Source organism: Leptinotarsa decemlineata, unplaced genomic scaffold, assembly GCF_025532065.1.
Source record: "Leptinotarsa decemlineata unplaced genomic scaffold, Ldec_3_MD MMD2_tig00026307_RagTag_RagTag, whole genome shotgun sequence".
NCBI classification, from domain to species: Eukaryota; Metazoa; Arthropoda; class Insecta; order Coleoptera; family Chrysomelidae; genus Leptinotarsa; species Leptinotarsa decemlineata.
The window spans coordinates 926,323-946,511 of record NW_027412681.1 but is presented as its reverse complement, the minus strand read 5'-3'; the positions used below and the strand labels follow the sequence as shown (position 1 = coordinate 946,511).

The following is a 20,189-nucleotide window of genomic DNA, read 5'->3' as shown; positions in this document are numbered from 1 at the left end:
CTGGCATTTACGTCACTCATACACTTACTGTCAGTCACGTCACGGTGTTTTACGTGTTACATATTTCTATCTGAAAATTTTCAGAATTGATTCGTCATGTAGTGCCCTACAATTTCCTACAAATGCAGTATGCTATGTGTTGCTAGGAGATGTTTGGAAAATATAAAAAAGAATTAATAAAAAAATTTCATTCAAAAACGTCTTTAAAAGTAGTTTAAAAAATACAATTGAAAAATGGTGTAATGTGTTTGTTGAAAAAACTGCTAACATTTTAACAACTCCTTTCCTTTTACTTTGATAGGGCAATACAAAACTAACAAAACAAACTGGGTAACACCGGAAATTTATAGAGCTAGAGAGCAAGTATTGTTTCTATATGACTTTTATGAAAACCACCCGACCGAAAATAACAAAGTTGCATATATACTTGGTAAAAATGTATATAATAAAATGTTAACGTACTCAAGTAAAACTTTTAATGAAAGTAAAATTAAAAATTTTGAAAATGTCAGAAAAATTATTTGGAATATCATGAAAACTGAGAAAAAGTACACAAAGGGTGTAGCCAAAAAACATAAGTTTGAATAAGTTGGACTTGTCATTTATCGCTCATGCTGAGAATCTAGTGAACAGTTTACCAAACAGTTCACCCTTTATAGTGAAAATCATATAATAAACTGTATTGATTAGTTTTTCATTATGGATTTTCAGCTCACGGAGGAATCAGAACTTATAGAATCTATTTCCAGAAGATGCAGCCCAGTTTTTGAAGAATGGTCTAGGTCGAGATCAAGATTCAGATCAAAATCCAGGGCTTAATCAAAATTCCAAGATTCAAACTCTAATGATGAGCTATGTTATTACCACAGACGCTTAAAAAATTCAGCTAAAAAATGTATCCAACCTTGTACTTTCGTAAAAATATCTTCGGAAAACCTGTAGGCCAGTCGTTAATGACAAGCGAAAATGGTCCAAATGAAAGTCGTCTGCTAATTTTCGATCCCGAGTCCAAAATAAAATATTTAATTGACACAGGTTCTGAGATATCATTAACACCAAAGTATCACCATCTATCAGTCTTAAATATGTGTCGAGTTCTATGATTTTTATGTTCCATGTCATATGACACAATGTCATTATGAGTAGTGAGGTACATTTATGATAAAAAGACAAGCCACTGCGATATTTTGTCGTTTATTTGAAATATAATGTTCTCCATTTCATGCACAAATAACATAAAAAACTCTATATGCTGCTGAAGGATCTAAAATAATTTTTCATGCAACTTTCTATAACTTTCATGAAAAAAATCATTTGCAGCAGATTTAACACTGTTTTTTATCAGTATGCAGTTTTTCATGCTTTTTCAAATGAATTTTTTGACTGAAAGTTTTAGAGCAGATGTTACACTGAAACGGTTTTTCAGCTGTATGAATTTTTTCATGTGTTTTCAAATTACCACAGAGACTGAATGATTTGAAGCAGATGTTACACCGAAATGGTTTTTCGCCTGTATGAATTTTTTCATGTGTTTTCAAATTACCACAGATACTGAATGATTTGGAGCAGATGTTACACCGAAACGGTTTTTCGCCTGTATGGATTTTTTCATGTCTTTTCAGATCGTGATTTGTAATGAATGATTTAGAGCAAATTTTACACTGAAACAGTTTTTCGCCAGAGTGAATTTTTTCATGTTTTTTCAAATCACTTCCTTGAATGAATGATTTAGAGCAGATTTTACACTGAAACTGTTTTTCGCCAGTATGAAATATTTTATGTCTTTTCAAAATATCAGAATGACTGAATGATTTGGAACAGATGTTACACTGAAATGGTTTAAATGATTTATCAGCAGAATGAATTTTTTCATGTTTTTTCAAATTACTGCTGTTATTGAATGATTTCGAACAGATTTTACAGTGAAATGGTTTTTCGCCAGTATGAATTTTTTCGTGTATGTTCAAATTACCCCTTTCACTGAATGACTTTGAGCAGATGTTACACTGAAATGGTTTTTGCCCGCTATGAATTTTTTCATGCTTCTTCAACCAACATCTGTGGTTGAATGACTTGGAGCAAAATTGACACTGATGAAGTCGTATCTTCTCTGTATGATTCTTTTCAAAATATTCCACATCAGTTCTTCCGTTCAAATTTTTTGAACAACCTCCAGTTTTCTCATGAAATCTACTCTCGGCAAATGAATTCAAGTTGGATCCCGAGCCTAATATTTCATTAATCTCCTCCGTCTTACATGACATTTCGTGTTCAGCAAAATGTACACCTTCAACAGTATATTTTTTCTCACAAGAAGTTAATAACACATTTCCATTGATTAAATCCTTTTCCTTCCCAGCCATTTTTTCTTCCTGCGTTTCAAATACAGACGTTCCAAAATCTGCAAAAAAATTGTTTTATGAAGAGAAAAGAACAACTTCCACCACTCAGATATAAAGTTTTTCTTATGATAATAATATTTATTCACAAGTGGTGTTTTACAGAAATTACTTGTATGTTAAGGAAACAAGTAGAACCGAATTTATAAAAAAAAATGTGAGAAGCCTACAAAGAATTAATTACATAATAAACAAAGACATGTAGATCATCCAAAGATGTAACTTTCAGATACAAACTGAAAGAAAAAGCCCTCTTGAAACAGCTACTTCCATATAAACATTGAATTACAACAAAATGGAAATTTACATAAGACAATGGTGAAAATCAATGTTTCAGAATAAGACACTTGGTTTATTGCCTCTTTAGCACCAATGTGAGTGACATTACAAGATGACGCCCTCAATTAATTCGTAATATTACAACTTATGTCACGACTGAGTTAAATCTACTCATGTCATTGACGACACTCATTCCCTCATTTGAATGGGAGAGATGACTCTCCCAACATACCTATCACACGAGGTTCTGGTAAATTTCTGCTGGAAATCAACTACTTTCGGCTAATACCACAGTTGACACTAAATTAAATCTGACAGCCTTGATTATGGCTTACTTTTGAATAATTATTTCAAAGAATAAATATTTCGAAAGGATTGTAAGAATCCCAGTTTAATAGCTCAAATAGTTTTGCCCAAGGATTTGGAAAAGTTTATTACTGAAAATATATTTTCATGGCATTCATTGAAATTTTGCGTTCATTCTTCTCAAACTTTCATTAAAAGAAATATGTTACCTGAGCCAAAGCCAAATGTTTTCACATCCATTGTATTTTCACATTGCATGACATTAGACTCATTCTGGCATTGACAAATACAACTGAATTTCAAATTATCAGGGCTGAAGAAATCTGTTGAATAAAGCAATCGTCCTCCACACACTTCACAATATGAACCTTCTTTTACTTCTTCCAAGCATTTTTCAGATTTCATTTCATAATTAACAAATTCAGTGACATCTTCTTCACTTTTGATTTGTTCTGGCTCAAATTCATTTTTTGGGATATTCATTTTGAATGCATCACTTTCTCTAAAGTAGATATGGTTATCTTCCACAGATTCCACCTCCTTTTTGATTAACCATCCACATTCACTAGCAGCCATTATCTAATTGTACTGTACTGTAGTAAACACAGTTCCAGATTCTGTGCTATATTATACCACAGCTATACTAAGTTTAATAATATTTAATTTGCAAATGTGGGTACGTTTAGTAACAAATAACAAAGTACAATAATTGACGTCATAATATGGACCAGCTTTTGAGAAGAGAACATTGACTACACAACTAAAAAGAGATGACAAGATTAACGTCCTGGCTTTTACGTAACTCATACACTTTCTGTCAGATACGTCACGATGTTTTAGGTGTTAAATATTTCCATCTGAAAATTTTCGGATTTGATTCGTCACATGGTGCTGTGGCCAAGATCTGTGATCTGTAGGTAGAATGTGAAAGTGACGTTACGCCCAGTCCATATTATCATACCGGGCCGTAAGTATTTCCAGCTTCGAAATTACATTAAAAATTACTGCCCCAAAAATTTAATTCATTTGACTAGGTTCGGAGAGAGCATGACGAAATTCACCTGGTACATCAGTTTTTAACAATCCAAACGCTAGGAAAAAAATTGATCTCATTGTCATTCACGTGATGTGGCGTTTACATCCAAGGTTTTACCATTGCTCAGGAGTTCAAATTGCTACCGCACATACGTGAGGAACAGTTGCTGTTGCAACATTGCAATAACTTTTTTATATCCCTTTTCTGGAAATAATATATCCGCCGTCCACCAAGTTCAACTGAACAAAAGGATCGTAATCCCAAGCGAATGCTTCAATCAAGATATAAACATCCACTTGTATAGTCTCTGAATTTTACCAAACTCATATCAGTTGTTTAAATTTCAGTGTTACCAATAATGAAACGCCCAAAACATGTACACCCATTTTTCAATGAAATTCTTATCTGATATCGTCAATTGGGTCCTCGTAGTCTGCATTGCTTATTAACCACATGTAAAATCAGTCAACCTCTGTAGCGATATTTTGACTACTGATATTTTCGTCACAAGTGTTAGTTTGTACCATCGACATAACCTTAATTATAGGTTATGTCGGTGGTTTGTACAATCATCAGGTTCTTTGATGCGACATCTTTTGGATACATTGAGAATCACAATAGCAATGTTACCACCATTTCACTTGAATGGGTCTGCAAACAATATTACCCGTCGCTAGGAATTGTGTATTTATTCATATTTTTTTTAATTACCCAATATTGAAAATTACAAGTCACAGGAATACTTAAACTTTTCAATTTTCCCCGGATCTGTGCTCCCTGCCAGGCTGTGTCTTGACAGCTTTAGTTGGTCTCAAGAATTATTCGAGCATGTGAGCCACAATAAATCTTAGCGGGTTGCAGTAGAGGGTCGAATAAACCCGCTCACTTTGAGTTTACGCCTATACCTAGTATTTTGAATGAATGACCAAGTATGAACTTTTTCGTATCTTTTCAAATCACTACAATCACTGAAATAAATAGAAAAGAAGTGGTTTTTCGTCAGTAAAAGTTTTTTCATGCAATTTCAAAGCACTTCTTGAAATGAATTATTCAGAACAGATGGTTTTTTGCCTGTATGAAGTTTTGCATGTATTTTCAAATTACCCTTTGGACTGAGTGACTTTGAATAGATATATGAATGTTCTCATACAATTTCAAGGTATTTCTGTATCAGAAAGACTGAGCAAACTTTACACTGAAATGTATTTTCACCGGTATGAATATTTTTATACTAAGAGATTCACTTTGATTTTCACCATACAGTGAAATGAAAAATGAATCTCATCAATAAATTCTTATATGGATTTTCAACAGATTTCATTTGGATAGTCGATAGCAAAATGATCTTAGCATCTAAAACTCAATAACTACAATTAAGAAAAATTAAAAATGAGAGATCCTTCATACATGTTACATAATAGAGCATATAGTACTTTTGACAATACCAATTCCCAGTACAAAAAATCTTTAATAAAAATCCTTACGAAGAACTTCTCTTGGATTTCTTCAAATGTGAAGTTTGTTTGGGAGATTTGAAATGGGTCTTTTCATGTTTTTTCAAAGTACCTAAGCGAGAGAAACTATTTAAGCAAATTTGGCACTGAAACGGTCTTTCTCCTGAATGAATCCTTTCATGGCTTTTCAAATTGCTAATCTGAGAGAAAGATTTTGAACATATTTTGCAACTGAAAGGCTTCTGTCCTGTATGAGTCTTCTCATGATCATTCAAATTACTTTTGCATCGAAAATCCTTGTGGCATATCTTGCAATAAAACGGCTTCACTGCTGTATGAGTCTTTTGATGGTCTTTCAAATTGTCTTTGGAACGAAAATCTTTCATGCAGATCCGACACTGAAAAGGCTTTTCTCCTGTATGGATTGTTACATGTTTTTTTAAATTCCCCAACTGTTTAAACGACCTTAAACAGACTTGGCATTGCAGTGATTTTGGAGCTTTACAATGAAATGATTTCAAATGCTTCTTCTCGTGGGTTTTTAAATTACCTTTCGAACTGAAACCTTTCGGGCAGATCTTGCATCTAAAAGGTTTTTCACCTGTATGAACTAATTCGTGTCTTTTTAAATTGCCCATTTGATTGAAAGATTTTGAACAGAAATTGCAATGGAACGGCTTTTCTCCTGTATGAGTCAAATTATGGTCTTTCAAGTGCGGTAACCGGCCAAAAGATTTTGAACAGAATTCACAATGGAATGGTTTTTCACCTGCATTAATTTTCTTGTGGATCAACAGATTACTTTGGTGCCAAAATTCTTTTGGGCAAATTTTGCAGCAAAATGGTCTTTCTTCTGTATGAATATTTTTAGTGTTCAACTTCTCTCCAGAAGTCTTGCCTTCATCAGTATGATTAATTTCAACAAAAGGTTTCGAACAGGAGTGAGTTGAGATTTTGCCACTTCTCAAAGATGAGGCAGACTCTGCAAATTCATCTTCATAAATTTCTTTTTTTACTTCAGGAAGCAGAAATTTGGAATCTGAAATATAAACATGTTCATTTAATTATACTGGAGGAATGATTCTAAAACACTAAATTAATTTTGTTTCAGTTCAATTGTTACAAACTAAATAACTGAAATGAAACCAGATAAATGTAACAACTTGAGGTGTCAAAATCTATTGTTTAATAGCGAACAAAAAATAAAAAAAATTGCTGTCCTGTCCGTGATAGGTAAATTTATTATTTAGCACACGACGTTTATCAATGATGAAATTTATTAACACTAAAACACTATAACTAACAAAACACAAAATATACAAGCCCACGTGGCTTTGACGAAGCGAACAGTTTCACTTGCACCAGAAAGAGATGTTACTCGCTTCAGGTCTCGAACCAAAGTGAGCTGTCTTCCTAAGATTTGTTCTCGCCTGGCAGAACCAGAAATTCAGTCCAGCCAACACAAATTTTGGGTATTCGACCACTCGATTCTCGAGAGTTCGATTTGGATGACTGCTTGACAATAAAGAAATGAAATGTTTTTATACTAAGTAGTGGTAGAAAAAGTCCCTACACTGCAATTTCCAATATTTGTGACATATTTTATATAAGTATATTTTATATAGGTATATTTCATATAAGTAAATACATTTCAGACTTACTAAGAACTGAAATCAAAATACTTGAATACTAATTATTGGTACCTGCCACTTTTTGAAATGTGACTAGTGATGTTTTTATATAATTGAGAAAAACATGAACTATTCTTTCAGTTATATTTCACGTGTTTTGGCATTCTAAATTTCATGTAAGTTTTATTTATTTTCCAAACGGTTAACGGTCCAAACTGAGACACTTCAGCTGAAGCTAATAATTTAAAATTAGCATGTTTTAGTCAGCTCCTGATGATGCTAACGTGGTTAGCGAAACGTGTGTCAAAAGAGAGTATTTTTGTTCTCGTGTGGGAAAAGGGTTTTCAATAGATAGCAAAGTTGCGAGTAGAGGTTATTTTTTTTTATTTATAGTGACTACTCCATTTCTGTTTTTCAAAAGCAACCACATGACAAGTCTATCATTCCCTATTCAATTCCTGACTTTCTTTAAATTTACATAAAGATTTGTTAGTAAACTGAATAATTTGAGATAAAACTTACAGTACCTAGATGTGATATCTGATACTTCAAAAGATGAGACGATCGGCTGGTTCAAAAACTTTATCAAGTTACAGTTGTAAAAGTCTGAATATGTAAGAATGGAATCTAAATATGAATTGAATTAAACTAAAAATCTCTACACAAACGAAAATAAAAAACCCACTGAAACAAATCAAATTTGTTGAACCAAAACACAATTGAAGATTCAATTTCATCCTTATTATTAAACTAAAAAGTTTGGTGTACGTATTTCATCATTCAGTCTCAAATTGAATATTCAAAATTAGCATATGAGAATCCCATTCTAACTATACTGTAATTAAATTCTTTACTAAAAAAACGACCCAGACATGGAGAAAATATGAAATCATTCATTTTAGAAAAACATTACCTCGCTCTTATACTCACCCTCAATACAAGTCAAAGTTGAATCGATTTCCTCTAAACAGTCCCAATTCTGTTCTTCACTTTTCCACTTGTGATAATTTTCATTGCCTTCTCGGAATGGTTCAAAATCTTTCGTTTGTTGCTCAATTTCAGTTTTGATAATGTCACAATGAATATCAATATGCTCCTCAGTTTTCACTTTTTCTGTAAGATCATTTACAGTAATTTTTTCTTTGTTTTGCTCCCGACAGATGTGAGTGGAAGTTATGTGATCCTTGAGACATGTTTTACATGTTTCAATATCATTATCAGTAGGCTCGCTTTTAACCGACTCTTTAAGGGATATATCGTAGCTGACCTCCTTTTTCACCTGTCCCATTGTGTAAATTTTCTTTTTATGACAAAGTATAATTTGTATATGCTTGAGTAAAGTAGTACAAGTTATTTATTATTGAATGGATCACTTTTAGACATATAACATTTGACACATAATCACTAGTCATATCAGTGTTGCCAGAGCTATTACCGTTCTGTCGGGAAGAAATTACCGTTTAATATTCTCCAAATTAATATGTTCATGAAGTCACTGCTAGGCCTTTGGTCTACAGCTTAACCCCTGTGCAACGTGTGGCACAGAAAATCTTGTCTTGGTGACGTCACAATTAACCTTGAGGATAACGAAATGTGCTAATTGCGAAATTTTTAAAAATTCGTGGCAGAGATATCTGATATAATTGAAATATAATATGGAAGCAATTTGAAAAACTCAGACGCAAGAGTATGAGACGAAACTATGCTTTCGACTCCATTATCTTTGGAAATAATTAATGTACCAGAATGTGAGTCGCTAAGACTGGAGTTTTACATATTTGAGTACCGAATTTTTCAGTACAAATACAAAAACCTAGAAGCACCGATCAGAAAACTTTCGAAATAATGACACCATAACATTCAAATTTTTGCGAACTCATATCAATTCACAATAAAAAACCGAATGGTAAATTCTCAAATCAATGTCGGTAGGATGTATATTTCGCCGCAGAAATGAAAAGTGGAATAGAATTCTCAAATAAATAAAATTTCAGTTTTGGATATTTTATATATCAATTTTTCAAAATATCTTCATTACCGTTTCAATGCGTACGGTAACTGGTAAGGGGTTGAAATGAACCACGTTTTTACTGAAAAAAAAAAATTAATATTACGGTTTCGACAACAGTGAGTCACATAGACGAATAAGGATATGTTCCATTAGTTTCAAAATTTTAACTTCCTGGTGACGTCTCAAAATGAGACGAGGTAATTGAAAAATGGTTTTAATAATGACGCGTCCTTTCTATATGTCAAATCTATGGTCAAATCAGTGAAGAGGTTACCAAGGAAACTGACAACAGTTTGACAATTGTTGAGTTAACTGTTTATTCATTGGAATAGCAAAAATTACAATGTTCAAAGCTCATAAGCCTGATTAGAGGACTAATCAGGCTTATTTAACTGTTGTTAATTCACTGTTACTTGAAAATTCTTTTAAAAACAAACAATTTTCAATGGAGAATGATAAGAAAGTAAACTCAGACCACCCATCTCCAAGTCAAATTGACAGCAGAATCAACTGTGAAAAAGACATCAAAAGAAACATAGTTAAACTTGAGCCAGTCGAACTGACAGAAGAATTCTCTAATTATGAGACAGACTTCAAAGGACAGGGACCCATAAAAACAGAGAAAAAATACTCAATCAAAGGGAATTCCCTCCAATCAGCTACTTCCTGCAAAACTGAACCGACCATAAAAGAAGATGAAACCTTTATTAATTTTGAAAACGTCAAACCTGAATTAGTCGATGTGAAGTCTTACAAGGGGCTTTTTACAAAGTGCGAGTTGTGCACTCAAAGTTTTGACAATGAGGCAGCTTTGTTTAGCCACAAGAGTGCAGGTTGCATAAAGCAAGAGCTGAAATATAACTCCTCCGATATAAAAATCGAACCAGGTGAGGAAATTACTCTGTTGGGTTTCATTGAAGATGCTGCGTTTTTGTTATCAGAAAGCAGGGTTAAGTAGGCCACCTAACCCGGAGTGTATATTTTCTTCATACTTTAGGCAAACTTGAGTATTCATTTAAGATCAATGAACTTGTAGTGATTTTGATTTTTACCTCACAAGATGTAAACAACACCATTTATATCGGTGAAGTTAGTATATATTGAAAATTCAATGTTTTAACACACAAAAGGTTCAATATTTTGAGTGCAACCTGTCACTATCTCAATTGACGTGTTCTGTTATTTTAAAGTCCCAAAGTAATCTTTTTTCTTGTTTGTAATTTTTCGTAAACCCTTCATTTCTTGGGTACTTGAATAGCAGACAGGTGGTAGTCGGAGACCAAGAAAGAGTATTTCAAAGAACTAGTAATACGATAATGTTACCTTTGTTGATGATACATGCACCGAGAATGGTTTCTTCACAGTTTTGGTTCAGAAAAAGAAATCTTGTCACATTCCTCATAGTCAAGTTAAAAAATTAAACAGAATTTATGTAAAACTTGACCAACGTCTATAACAGAATGTAAGATAAATAAAACTAGAACCTCCTGAATTGTATAAATTCCATAACAAGCACTATTCCCAAACACCAGAGCTCAATAGTCGCATGTTTCACCAACCAAGTTGGTGTTTTCAGGAGATAAAGAAAAGGTTTTTTTTCGAATGTATAACATTTCATTATAACTGTAAATCTCTCTGACATCAGGTAAACTAGGATTCTCCAATAAGTTCACTAATCATAAAAGCAAGATATAAAAAAAACTTGCAGTTCACCAAACCGAATATTGTTTTTACAGATTCTGAGTTGCAGCCACACGAAGCAATATTTAGTGAAGAATTTTCCAAGAAAGTGCCAGTAGATAAAAGGATATTTCAGTGCAACAACTGCCTAAGACAATTTACGCAGAAGGGACATTTAAAAGAACATCTTAAAACTCATACAGGATTGAAACCATTTCAGTGTCAAATCTGTTTAAAATCTTTTTCTAGGGAAAACTTTCTGAAATATCATCTAGCGATTCATACAGGCGAAAAACCATTTCCATGCAAAATGTGCCCAAAAGCTTTTGTTCATCCAGGTGCCTTGAGAATCCACGAAAAGGTACATACAGGAAACAAATTCAAATGCAGATTTTGTTCAGAAACCTTTGATGACCGCGATTCATTGAAAGATCATAAAAAAAATCATGAAGGAGAAAAAAAATATCAATGCAAGGAATGTTCAAAATCTTTTGGTTATTCAAGGGCATTGAAAATTCATGAGAGAGTTCATACAGGTGAAAAACCCTTTGTTTGTGGGATCTGCTCAAAGTCGTTCACTATGCGACGTTCATTGACAGTTCATGAGAGACTCCATACAGGCGAAAAGCCTTATCAATGTCAAGTATGCTCCAAGACGTTCACTCAGGGAGGTACTTTGAAGATGCATGAGAGGATTCATGCAGGAGAAAAACCATTCGAATGTAAATTCTGCTCAAAGTCTTTTTGTCAGTGGAGTAATTTGAGAACCCACGAAAAAATTCATACAGGAGAGAAACCGTTCAAATGCAAATTATGCTCCAAATCTTTTTCCCAGTGGAGCAATTTGAAGACTCACGAAAAAGTTCATACTAGGGCGAAGCCATTCCAGTGTAGAATATGCTTGAAATTTTTCACCCAAGCATATACATTGAGGGGGCATGAAAAGACATGCTCAGGAGAAAAAATGTTTCACTGTGATATGTGTTCCGTATCATTTTCTTCGGAGGGTAATTTGAAAACTCACCATAAGATTCATACGGACGAAAAGTAGTTCCAATGAATTAATTTCCCGATGAAATAATTTTAGGGTAAAAAAATGTTACTCAGTTTCATGAGAATTTGTGCAGAAGAAAAACCCTTGTTTGTTGAATATTCTCCGAATTCCTCAATGAGAAATAATTGCCAGTTTTTTTGAAAAATCGAGTGAGAGAATTCCTAAATAGCAGGTCCATTATATTATCAATGTGTTTATCAGCATGTCTTGTAACTTTTTTCAAGTATAACATTCCGAAAATTGAAATAATCGTAGGAACTCTGACTAGTGTAGACTGAAAAAGAAAAATATTTATAATTTTTATTTGTATGTGTATGTTTTAAATTTGTATTTATTTATTATCCAGACCATCAGCTGGTCTCCTGGATCAATTCTTTGTTCAATTGATTGAATATTGTAACTTGGCATGTGTTGAGATACTGTCAATAAATATTTTGTTAAAACTTCAGCTTTTTAAAAAAAAAAAATCGGTCAATATCTTTTCAACTATAGATATAGATTTTTTGGGAAATGTTAGTGTTCATAAAATACAATAGTCAGTCTCACAATTATGAGTTATCACGAATTACAAAATTCTTCAACATTATAAAATACTTTTTCAAGAAGAAAAGTTTTCAATCTATTTTCGAATAGAATGTCATTCAGATTCACATCTATCTCTTATTTTATTGAAACACTTGATACCAATATGCTTTGGTGAATTTTCACAGACTCATAATCCTGAATAGCGTTGTTGAAGTTTTTCTTTATTCTTAGTATTATACATATGAGTGTCTTCATTCCTCATTAGTTCATTTTGGTTACATTTTATTTTTATGTACATAATCAGTTCAAGAATATATAATTATTTTTATGTACATAATCAGTTCAAGAATATATAAACATGGAAGGGTTAGTATTTGGAGATTCTTGAATAAAGGTTTACATGTTGTGGTTGGATGAGCATGACAAATCGTTCTTATTATCCTTTTTTGAGTTACAAATGCCCTTTCAAAGTGAAAGATGACCCCCAGAAGATCACGCCATATTGTTAAGTAGACTGTACCATCCCAAAATATAATAGTCTCAAGATGTCTGCTGATACACTATCTCGCAGATTTTTTATTATATAGCATGTAGTGCTTAGTTTCAAACATACAGTATTTATGTGTGCTTCCCATGCTAGCTTACATAAATTACATATGGATAATGAAGAGAGTTATTACACATTAAAAAAACGATACCAGAAACGTGTAAAATATCAAAAATGCAGTATACTATACTTTGTGTACATATAAAAAATAAGACGCTGAAATAAATTAGAAAAACCATCCTCACAGAACTAAACTAAAATAGGGTCTACCATGTAATAAATCTTTTACTGATTCTAAAATTAACAGCTATCCTTTAAAATTTTAAAATGGCTAGGTGGATGATTAAACATCTTAAGAACATTATAATATAAGGAGTCTTTCGCTAGAGCAGAGGCTTTCAATTTATTATATTATAGTTTTGATGAGTATGGAAAGTTAAATTATTTGTGCTGTTTGTATTAAAAAAGACATCAGAAGACCAAACAGAAATTGCCAATTTCTGTTATCACAGTTTTCCTCTGTAATAAGTACTTTGTCATCTGCATCCATCATATGGAGTGGTTTTTATTTTGTAGTGGTTACCACCGATTCTATATACATGATGCATTCACTACATTCCATATGTTCTGATTGCCTAGTTTCCCAAGTTATTTAGGAATTTCCAAACAAAACATTTACAACGGTGATTCTGTTTTTCAGATCACAAATCGTTTCTGTATCTTGAAGAAGCACGTATCTGGGTTTAATAGTTTGGGAACAAGAAAATACATCCAGAACATGATCATGAGTCTGTTAATTAGTTGGATAAGCTGAAGATTCACAAGAGAACTCCACATTAAGAGATAATCTTAATAAATTGTAAGGATGTACAAAATAAAGCTGAAAAAAGATTACTTGCACAAATCTGATTATAATCGAAGTTGGAGAAAAGTGAAAAGTTTGTTTTTTATTATTGGATTTGACATCTGACAAATTGAATCATACCATTCTGGCGAATCTCAATTATATCTTAATGATGTCAGTAGGAATCGTTTTTAAATACACGCTCAAATACGATTACACGCCAGAAAACACCTTTGATTTGAATGTTGGGATTCCGAGCTTTATTTATTATGAATCAAAATTATTGATGTTTTCATATTAAATTTGATGAAAAATGGCTTCGAAAAAAATTACCATGTGAGAAATTTCCAATGAAGGCGGTAAAACGGAGTGAGGATATTTTTTCTCTCTCCTAGTGAGTATTTTGACGACTCCGGTTGGTAACACTGTTTCAAATAAGATACGAGGTACATGTGACAGGCGTTTAATACGTTTCAGATTCAATTGAAAAGAAAATCATTGTACTTTTTATTAATGTTTACAGTGTTCATTTTTCTTTTACCGTATTAGCACAAGGATACAGTTCAGTTTAATTCTTCAGATTGTGAGGAAAGTTACCCAAATATAAGTGGTGACATACAAATCAACGTTGTCCCGCCATCTTTTTTGAAAATCGAACTAGATAATGAATACTGATAGTCGTGGAAGACTAATTAAAGAGGAGGAATGTAATGCAGCCCAAATAATCACCTCAAAGTATAAATCAGAGCCAAAACAAGTCAAAAGTGAAGATGTCATTGATGTTGTTAATCATGATTTGAAATGTGAAAGGTACTTGGAAGAAGTAAAAGAAGCCTCACATTGTGAGGTGTGCGGAGAAGGTTTGCTTAGTCCAACTGATTTCTTCAGCCCTGATCATTCAAAATTTTGTTCTAACTGTCAATGCCAGAACGGGCCTAATGCTATGCAAGGCGAAGATATGACATTGGATTTGAAACAACCTACTTCAGGTAACACATTTATTTTACTAATGGTTATAGAAGAATGAACGAAAAATTCAAATGGGTGCCATAAAAAATTTATTTTTAACATTTTGTTCTAAATTCTTGTAGAAAATTATATCTGAGGAGCTAAGCTACAATGAATGGGATGGTATCCTATTCAACTAATTATTTTATATGAGATTTTCACAGAAGTGTTTAATACGAACTAAATTCTACCTAGTATATGCTTCTTATATACATTCACATTCTACAAACAGACTCATTAAATTGAAATGTAATAAATGAAACTTTATAGAGCAGTGAATTGGCGCAGTGGTGGTGTTCTTTATTCACAATCGAAAGGTCTTCGTCCTTATGCAGTAATCAGTAAACCCAACTACATTATTTTATTTTATTTTAACAAGCTATATAGTATGCTCTTTGGCATAGGTCCGTCATCGTTATTCATAATATTATTGTGTTTACTTATTTCTACACTCTCATAGGCATCTAGTTGTCTGTTGTTGTTAACTTGTCTAACTAATCTTAAAGAACTGAAGTCTATGGAATGGTTTTGTTGCAAAATATGATGGGCGACTGCTGATTTTCCAGGTCTTCCATATTTTAAGTGTGCTATGTGTTCTTTATATCTTACTTTAATAGATCTTTTTATCTGTCCATAATAGTTTGCATCGCAGTCCTTACATTCAATTTCGTAAATTCTAGACTTTTCCGAATTCTCAACTTTATCTTTTGGACTTTCCAAAAGGCTCTGTAGTGTATGACTTGTTTTAAAAACCACCTTCACACCTAATTCCTTGAAAATCTTTCCAAAGTTCCTCGTATATTGATGGTATGCTTGTTAAAATAAAATAATGTTGTTGGGTTTACTGATTACTACATAAGGACACATTGCAAAAATAAATTTGGATAGGCAATATTGTGAAATTGATTTTTATATAGCTGAAAATTGTTTTATATAAACATATATTGTGAAATAATAGATAAGGCAAAATTGTAAAATTAATTTAGGTTGGTATGCCTGGATGGTCTACCTGTATGAGTTAACTTTTAGCATAAATAGGATGCTCGCACTAGTCCTTAGTTTCAATCTTCCTCTTTGAAGATGATCACTTGGTGATCGAAACACGTGTCGAGGTGTTGAAAATAACGATTTGGTGTTGGGAAAAACTCCGCTAATATTCATTACTACACCAAAGGTTCCAAACAGTGCATCATAAGTACAAGAAATATCAAGCAGGCATTGTCTATGGACAATGAAGCAGGTTACGTACAACGCCATCTGCCCGCGAATAGATCAAGCAATAATGCCGATAATTCTGTCAATACAGATCCAAAACTTGAGAGTTACAAACATATATACATACAGGTGAAGAAAAGAATTGATTTTGAAACATTCTCAAACATTGACTTTCAAACATTCTCTTTCGTGTTGAACTCGTTTTGTAAATTTTATAGTCAAGGGGGACTCTTTCGAATAATTTCATCGGTTTGAACATCCAATGTCTAATATGATATGTTTTGAAGTCTCTGAAATAACAAATGGAAATGAAATTTATAAAAAGAATAGCTGAAAATTACAATTATATTAAGCAAAAAACCCTGAAAAGAAATCTCAATGAAATAAAATAACAAGCAAAAACGTTTCTGAATTGAATAATTTATATTAATTAAAAAAATTAGGAGATTTCAAGACAAGTTACTTCGTGACGTTTCGATTGTTAGTATCTACAATCGTCTTCGGGTGATGACGACTGATTCCTCCGAGATCTGACTATTTATAGGTCATTCGAGTGCTTTCATCTATCCTCTCTCTCCGCTTCACCGGTTTAGCAGGAGATGACCATTGTTATTGAATACAACAAGGATGTTGTATATATGATGCTGTTACAAACAATCGAAATGAAACAGGACGAGAATACTATTATTACTCAAACTGGTATTACAAGACAATTTTTAACTACCACCAATTAACTACTAATTTTTTAAAAAATATTCTGATTTAAAAATAATGTTTCTTGTGACCTATCATAAATGTAACTATGTATTGAAATAAGTTGCTCTTCATAAAATTATTTTTTACAGATTTTGGAACCTCTCTTTTTAGAACCCAAGAAGAAACAATTATTGGGAAGGAAGAGAAGGAAACTGAGGAAATCACTGAAACACTCAGTTTTGGACATTATTCGAATTCAGTCAAAGAGAGTAGAATTCATGAGGAAAACGAAGACCAGTCAAACAATTTGAATGAAAGAACTGATGTGAAATCTTTTGAAAATATGTCTTCAGGGAAGATGCCACTTCATCATAAAATTTTCAAAAGTAGCATGAAATTACATGAAAAAATAACCACAGGCCACAAATCATTTCAGTGTAGAATATGCTCTGAATATTTCATTCAAAAAAAATATTTGAAAACACATGAAAAAATTCATGGTGAAAAACTGTTTCACTGTAAAATCTGCTCCAAATCATACAAACAATGTAGTACTTTGAATCGACATGAAAAAATGCATACTGGAGAGAAACAGTTTCAGTGTAAATTCTGCTCTAATGCATTCTTTCGCAAAGGTGATTTGGAAAGACATGAAAAAATTCATACTGGCGAAAAACCGTTTCGTTGTATAATCTGCTCCAAATCTTTTGTTCAAAAAAATAATTTGAAATTGCATGAGAAAATTCATACTGGTGAAAACCCGTTTCAGTGTAATATTTGCTCCAAGTCATTCAGTTACTATGTCAATTTAAAAAGACATAAAAACATTCATACTGGTTTAAAACCATTTCAGTGTAAAATCTGCTCCAAATCTTTTGCTCAAAAAAATTATTTGAAATTGCATGAAAAAATTCATGCTAGTGAAAACCCGTTTCAGTGTAACATCTGCTTCAAATCATTCAATTACTGTGATTCTTTGAAAAGACATACAAAAATTCATACTGGCGAAAAACCATTTCAGTGTAAAATCTGTTCCAAGTTGTACTATCACGAAAGTAATTTAAAAAGACATGAAAAAATTCATACTGGCGAAAAACCGTTTCAGTGTAAAATCTGCTCAAAATCTTTTGTTCAAAAATATAATTTGAACGTGCATGAAAAAATTCATACTGGTGAAAAACCATTTCAGTGTAAATTCTGCCCCAAATCTTTTATTCAAAAAAGTAATTTGAAATTGCATGAAAAAATTCATAAAGTCATTCATTAAGAGATGTAACTTGAAATTGAATGAATAAATTCATACTGGCAAAAAATAATTTCAGTGTAAAAACACGAAAAAGTTCATACTGCCCAAAGTCTCACTCAAAGTAGGTTATTGAGAAATGAAAAACATGATGTTTGTCGGATATAATTCGATATCCAGCATGGCATTAGCCAGGAAAGTACTTGTTTTTCGGCAGGCATTTATCAGAACCCACGGTGTAGGTACTTTGGAAGAGAAAATTCGAAATTTTATTTCGAAATATCTATTTTCTTAAATTGATTACTAGTTTATTGAATGACAAATATGCAAAATAGCAGTTCAGACATAAAAGTGCAAGTTACATAAAAAAATGAATTCTGAATTCTATTTATGTAATTTTTGTGATGTACATTATATTCTTTAATTATATATAACTTTTTTTTTCAAATATAAATTACTGTAGTTCTATCCCAACACCAAACCGTTATTTTACCTACACCAAAGTGCATCACAAGAGAAATATAATGTTGAAAATATTTTATGTGAGTTCAGAGGTGTAAAGTTCAGGATGAACTTCAGTTATTTTGAATTATAGGCATTTCAAAAAACTTTTCCAAACTCGTTCAATATTGGTCGCATGAGTGTATGATAGAGATGATTCCGTATTCCAAGTTACTTTTTATAAATGAGTAGTAAATAACAATGTTTTGGAAATATCTACTTTGTCACGTTTAAAAAACATCATATTTGCAGATTTAATCTACCCTCAACTCAAAGCGTATATAACATATCTCCACAAACAAAATATCTAGTTTCCTTCTGAAACAAAGCATGAATGTAGCATTCAAGACAAAAGTCAGGATGGAACAAATTCAAAAAAGATGGGATCTACAAGCTCAAATGCGACGATTGCCAATGTCTTATATATATATTAGCCAGGCTGGCCGCAGTTTCAAGCAGAGATACATGGATTGATTACTTCCTTCCTTTCTTTGGAAGATTCCCTCATCCTTTTTTTGTTTCAAGATGGAGTAGTAGAAAGCCAAAAACTTTCTTTCCCAAAAGTTTGATCTACTTATGTCATCGATGACATCGTAATGGCATTCATTCACATATTTGATTTAATCCCTGCCATCCTTTCTTTGGAAGATTCCCACTTTTTTCAGTATCAAGATGGAGTAGGAGAAAGCCAAAAACTTTCCCAAAAATTAATCACTCCTAAAAATATAACCCCTTCAATTCAATTAAGTTCTTGTCACAATACTGTATAATTCTGAGTAATTTTCGGTGTTAACAGAAAGTAAAAATACTTTTGCACCAAAAACTTTAAAAAATAATTTACTTTTCAAAACAATGACCGTGGTTAACACCATAGTTGTGTGATTTGTAATATTACAGGCTTTTAAAATGAACGTTCGTATACATGATGCTGTCTATTCATCGTTTTAGCAAAAATGTGTTTTTCGTAGTCCCCATTAAAAAAAATGAGTTTAAAAATAAAACTTCACTTAGACTTCAAAACCAGATGTATTTTTCAATGCTTAACAACTTTTTTAAATAACATTTCCCGAAATTTTTCAAAATAAGAGTATTTTACTCTCGTCTCAAAATCAAATATTTGAAGGCTCGTCGAATATTACGTGTGTTGGATGAACAAACTTATATCAAGAATAACTTTCTGTCGAAAAACCCTTATTAAATAAGTTTCCCATATGGTGCATACTTTGGGGATGACACTACAATTTAAAAATTAGTTGAAAATATAAAAGTGAGGCTTCAAATGAACCCAAGCACGTGAAAGCACTATAAATTATACGTTCAAAATAATACAGATATTAATGGCGAAAATAATATAAAGGATAAATTTACCTAAGTAAAAAGTGATCACATTGAGAATTTGGTGTATAACAACAATATAATATAATAATAACAATATAACACCAACAATTGATTTACAGGTTTAGAGTACTTCATTTCCTGAACTTGGTTGGTGAAACGCGAGTCGAGAAAAGAAGTGCAGTTCTGGATTGAGAAAATTCCTTTTTTGGATTCATTCAATTATTTGCTATACTTCAATACCACAATTCGTTCCTAGTAAAGTTTTCTTGTTACATAAATACTGTATTTCTATTATGTAAATAATAATAACTGTGAGAATTTCATGTGAAACAAACATGAATCGTGCATATGTTTCTCCAAATCATTATATTGTTCAAACTGACCAAGTTCTAATTGTGTCCAATTGAACTAAAGTGATGCGA

General features: G+C 32.3%; 4 protein-coding genes across 6 annotated transcripts; 2 read left to right on the top strand and 2 right to left on the bottom strand.

Annotated features, from left to right (window-relative positions):
* Window positions 1-1,178: 1,178 nt before the first annotated feature.
* On the bottom strand, window positions 1,179-3,685 carry LOC111514269 (uncharacterized). The gene is made up of 2 exons (XM_023170508.2): window positions 3,194-3,685; window positions 1,179-2,401 (listed from the first exon to the last, which is right to left on the bottom strand). The coding sequence occupies exons 1-2, from the start codon at window positions 3,558-3,560 to the stop codon at window positions 1,326-1,328; spliced, it is 1,443 nt and encodes a 480-aa protein (XP_023026276.1). The 5' UTR covers window positions 3,561-3,685; the 3' UTR covers window positions 1,179-1,325.
* Window positions 3,686-5,388: 1,703 nt separating this feature from the next.
* On the bottom strand, window positions 5,389-8,512 carry LOC111517054 (uncharacterized). Its single transcript, XM_074181258.1, has 2 exons — window positions 8,036-8,512; window positions 5,389-6,513 (listed from the first exon to the last, which is right to left on the bottom strand). The coding sequence occupies exons 1-2, from the start codon at window positions 8,391-8,393 to the stop codon at window positions 5,501-5,503; spliced, it is 1,371 nt and encodes a 456-aa protein (XP_074037359.1). The 5' UTR covers window positions 8,394-8,512; the 3' UTR covers window positions 5,389-5,500.
* Window positions 8,513-9,375: 863 nt separating this feature from the next.
* Window positions 9,376-13,839, top strand: LOC111508132 (uncharacterized). Of its 2 annotated transcripts, XM_023163557.2 has the most exons (3): window positions 9,376-10,003; window positions 10,853-11,157; window positions 13,623-13,839. In XM_023163557.2, exons 1-3 carry the CDS (start codon window positions 9,562-9,564, stop codon window positions 13,734-13,736), a joined length of 861 nt encoding a protein of 286 aa, XP_023019325.2. In that variant the 5' UTR covers window positions 9,376-9,561; the 3' UTR covers window positions 13,737-13,839. The 2 variants fall into 2 exon arrangements, with proteins under 2 accessions (XP_023019325.2, XP_023019324.2); XM_023163556.2 differs by lacking the exon at window positions 13,623-13,839 and having other exon boundaries at window positions 9,377-10,003; window positions 10,853-12,293.
* Window positions 13,840-14,269: 430 nt separating this feature from the next.
* LOC111508127 (uncharacterized) lies at window positions 14,270-20,039 on the top strand. 2 transcript variants are annotated; one of them, XM_074181257.1, is made up of 3 exons: window positions 14,275-14,755; window positions 16,835-17,320; window positions 19,887-20,039. In XM_074181257.1, exons 1-3 carry the CDS (start codon window positions 14,431-14,433, stop codon window positions 19,907-19,909), a joined length of 834 nt encoding a protein of 277 aa, XP_074037358.1. In that variant the 5' UTR covers window positions 14,275-14,430; the 3' UTR covers window positions 19,910-20,039. The 2 variants fall into 2 exon arrangements, with proteins under 2 accessions (XP_023019319.2, XP_074037358.1); XM_023163551.2 differs by lacking the exon at window positions 19,887-20,039 and having other exon boundaries at window positions 14,270-14,755; window positions 16,835-19,327.
* The last annotated feature ends 150 nt before the right edge of the window (window positions 20,040-20,189 follow it).

Coding starts and splice junctions, on each gene's coding strand:
- LOC111508127 (XM_023163551.2), top strand. CDS start 14,431: ATGAATACTGATAGTCGTGGAAGACTAATTAAAGAGGAGGAATGTAAT. Junction 14,756..16,834: donor TTTGAAACAACCTACTTCAG/GTAACACATTTA, acceptor TATTTTTTACAG/ATTTTGGAACCTCTCTTTTT.
- LOC111508132 (XM_023163556.2), top strand. CDS start 9,562: ATGGAGAATGATAAGAAAGTAAACTCAGACCACCCATCTCCAAGTCAA. Junction 10,004..10,852: donor CGATATAAAAATCGAACCAG/GTGAGGAAATTA, acceptor TTGTTTTTACAG/ATTCTGAGTTGCAGCCACAC.
- LOC111517054 (XM_074181258.1), bottom strand. CDS start 8,393: ATGGGACAGGTGAAAAAGGAGGTCAGCTACGATATATCCCTTAAAGAG. Junction 6,514..8,035: donor AACTTTGACTTGTATTGAGG/GTGAGTATAAGA, acceptor TTTATATTTCAG/ATTCCAAATTTCTGCTTCCT.
- LOC111514269 (XM_023170508.2), bottom strand. CDS start 3,560: ATGGCTGCTAGTGAATGTGGATGGTTAATCAAAAAGGAGGTGGAATCT. Junction 2,402..3,193: donor AACATTTGGCTTTGGCTCAG/GTAACATATTTC, acceptor ATTTTTTTGCAG/ATTTTGGAACGTCTGTATTT.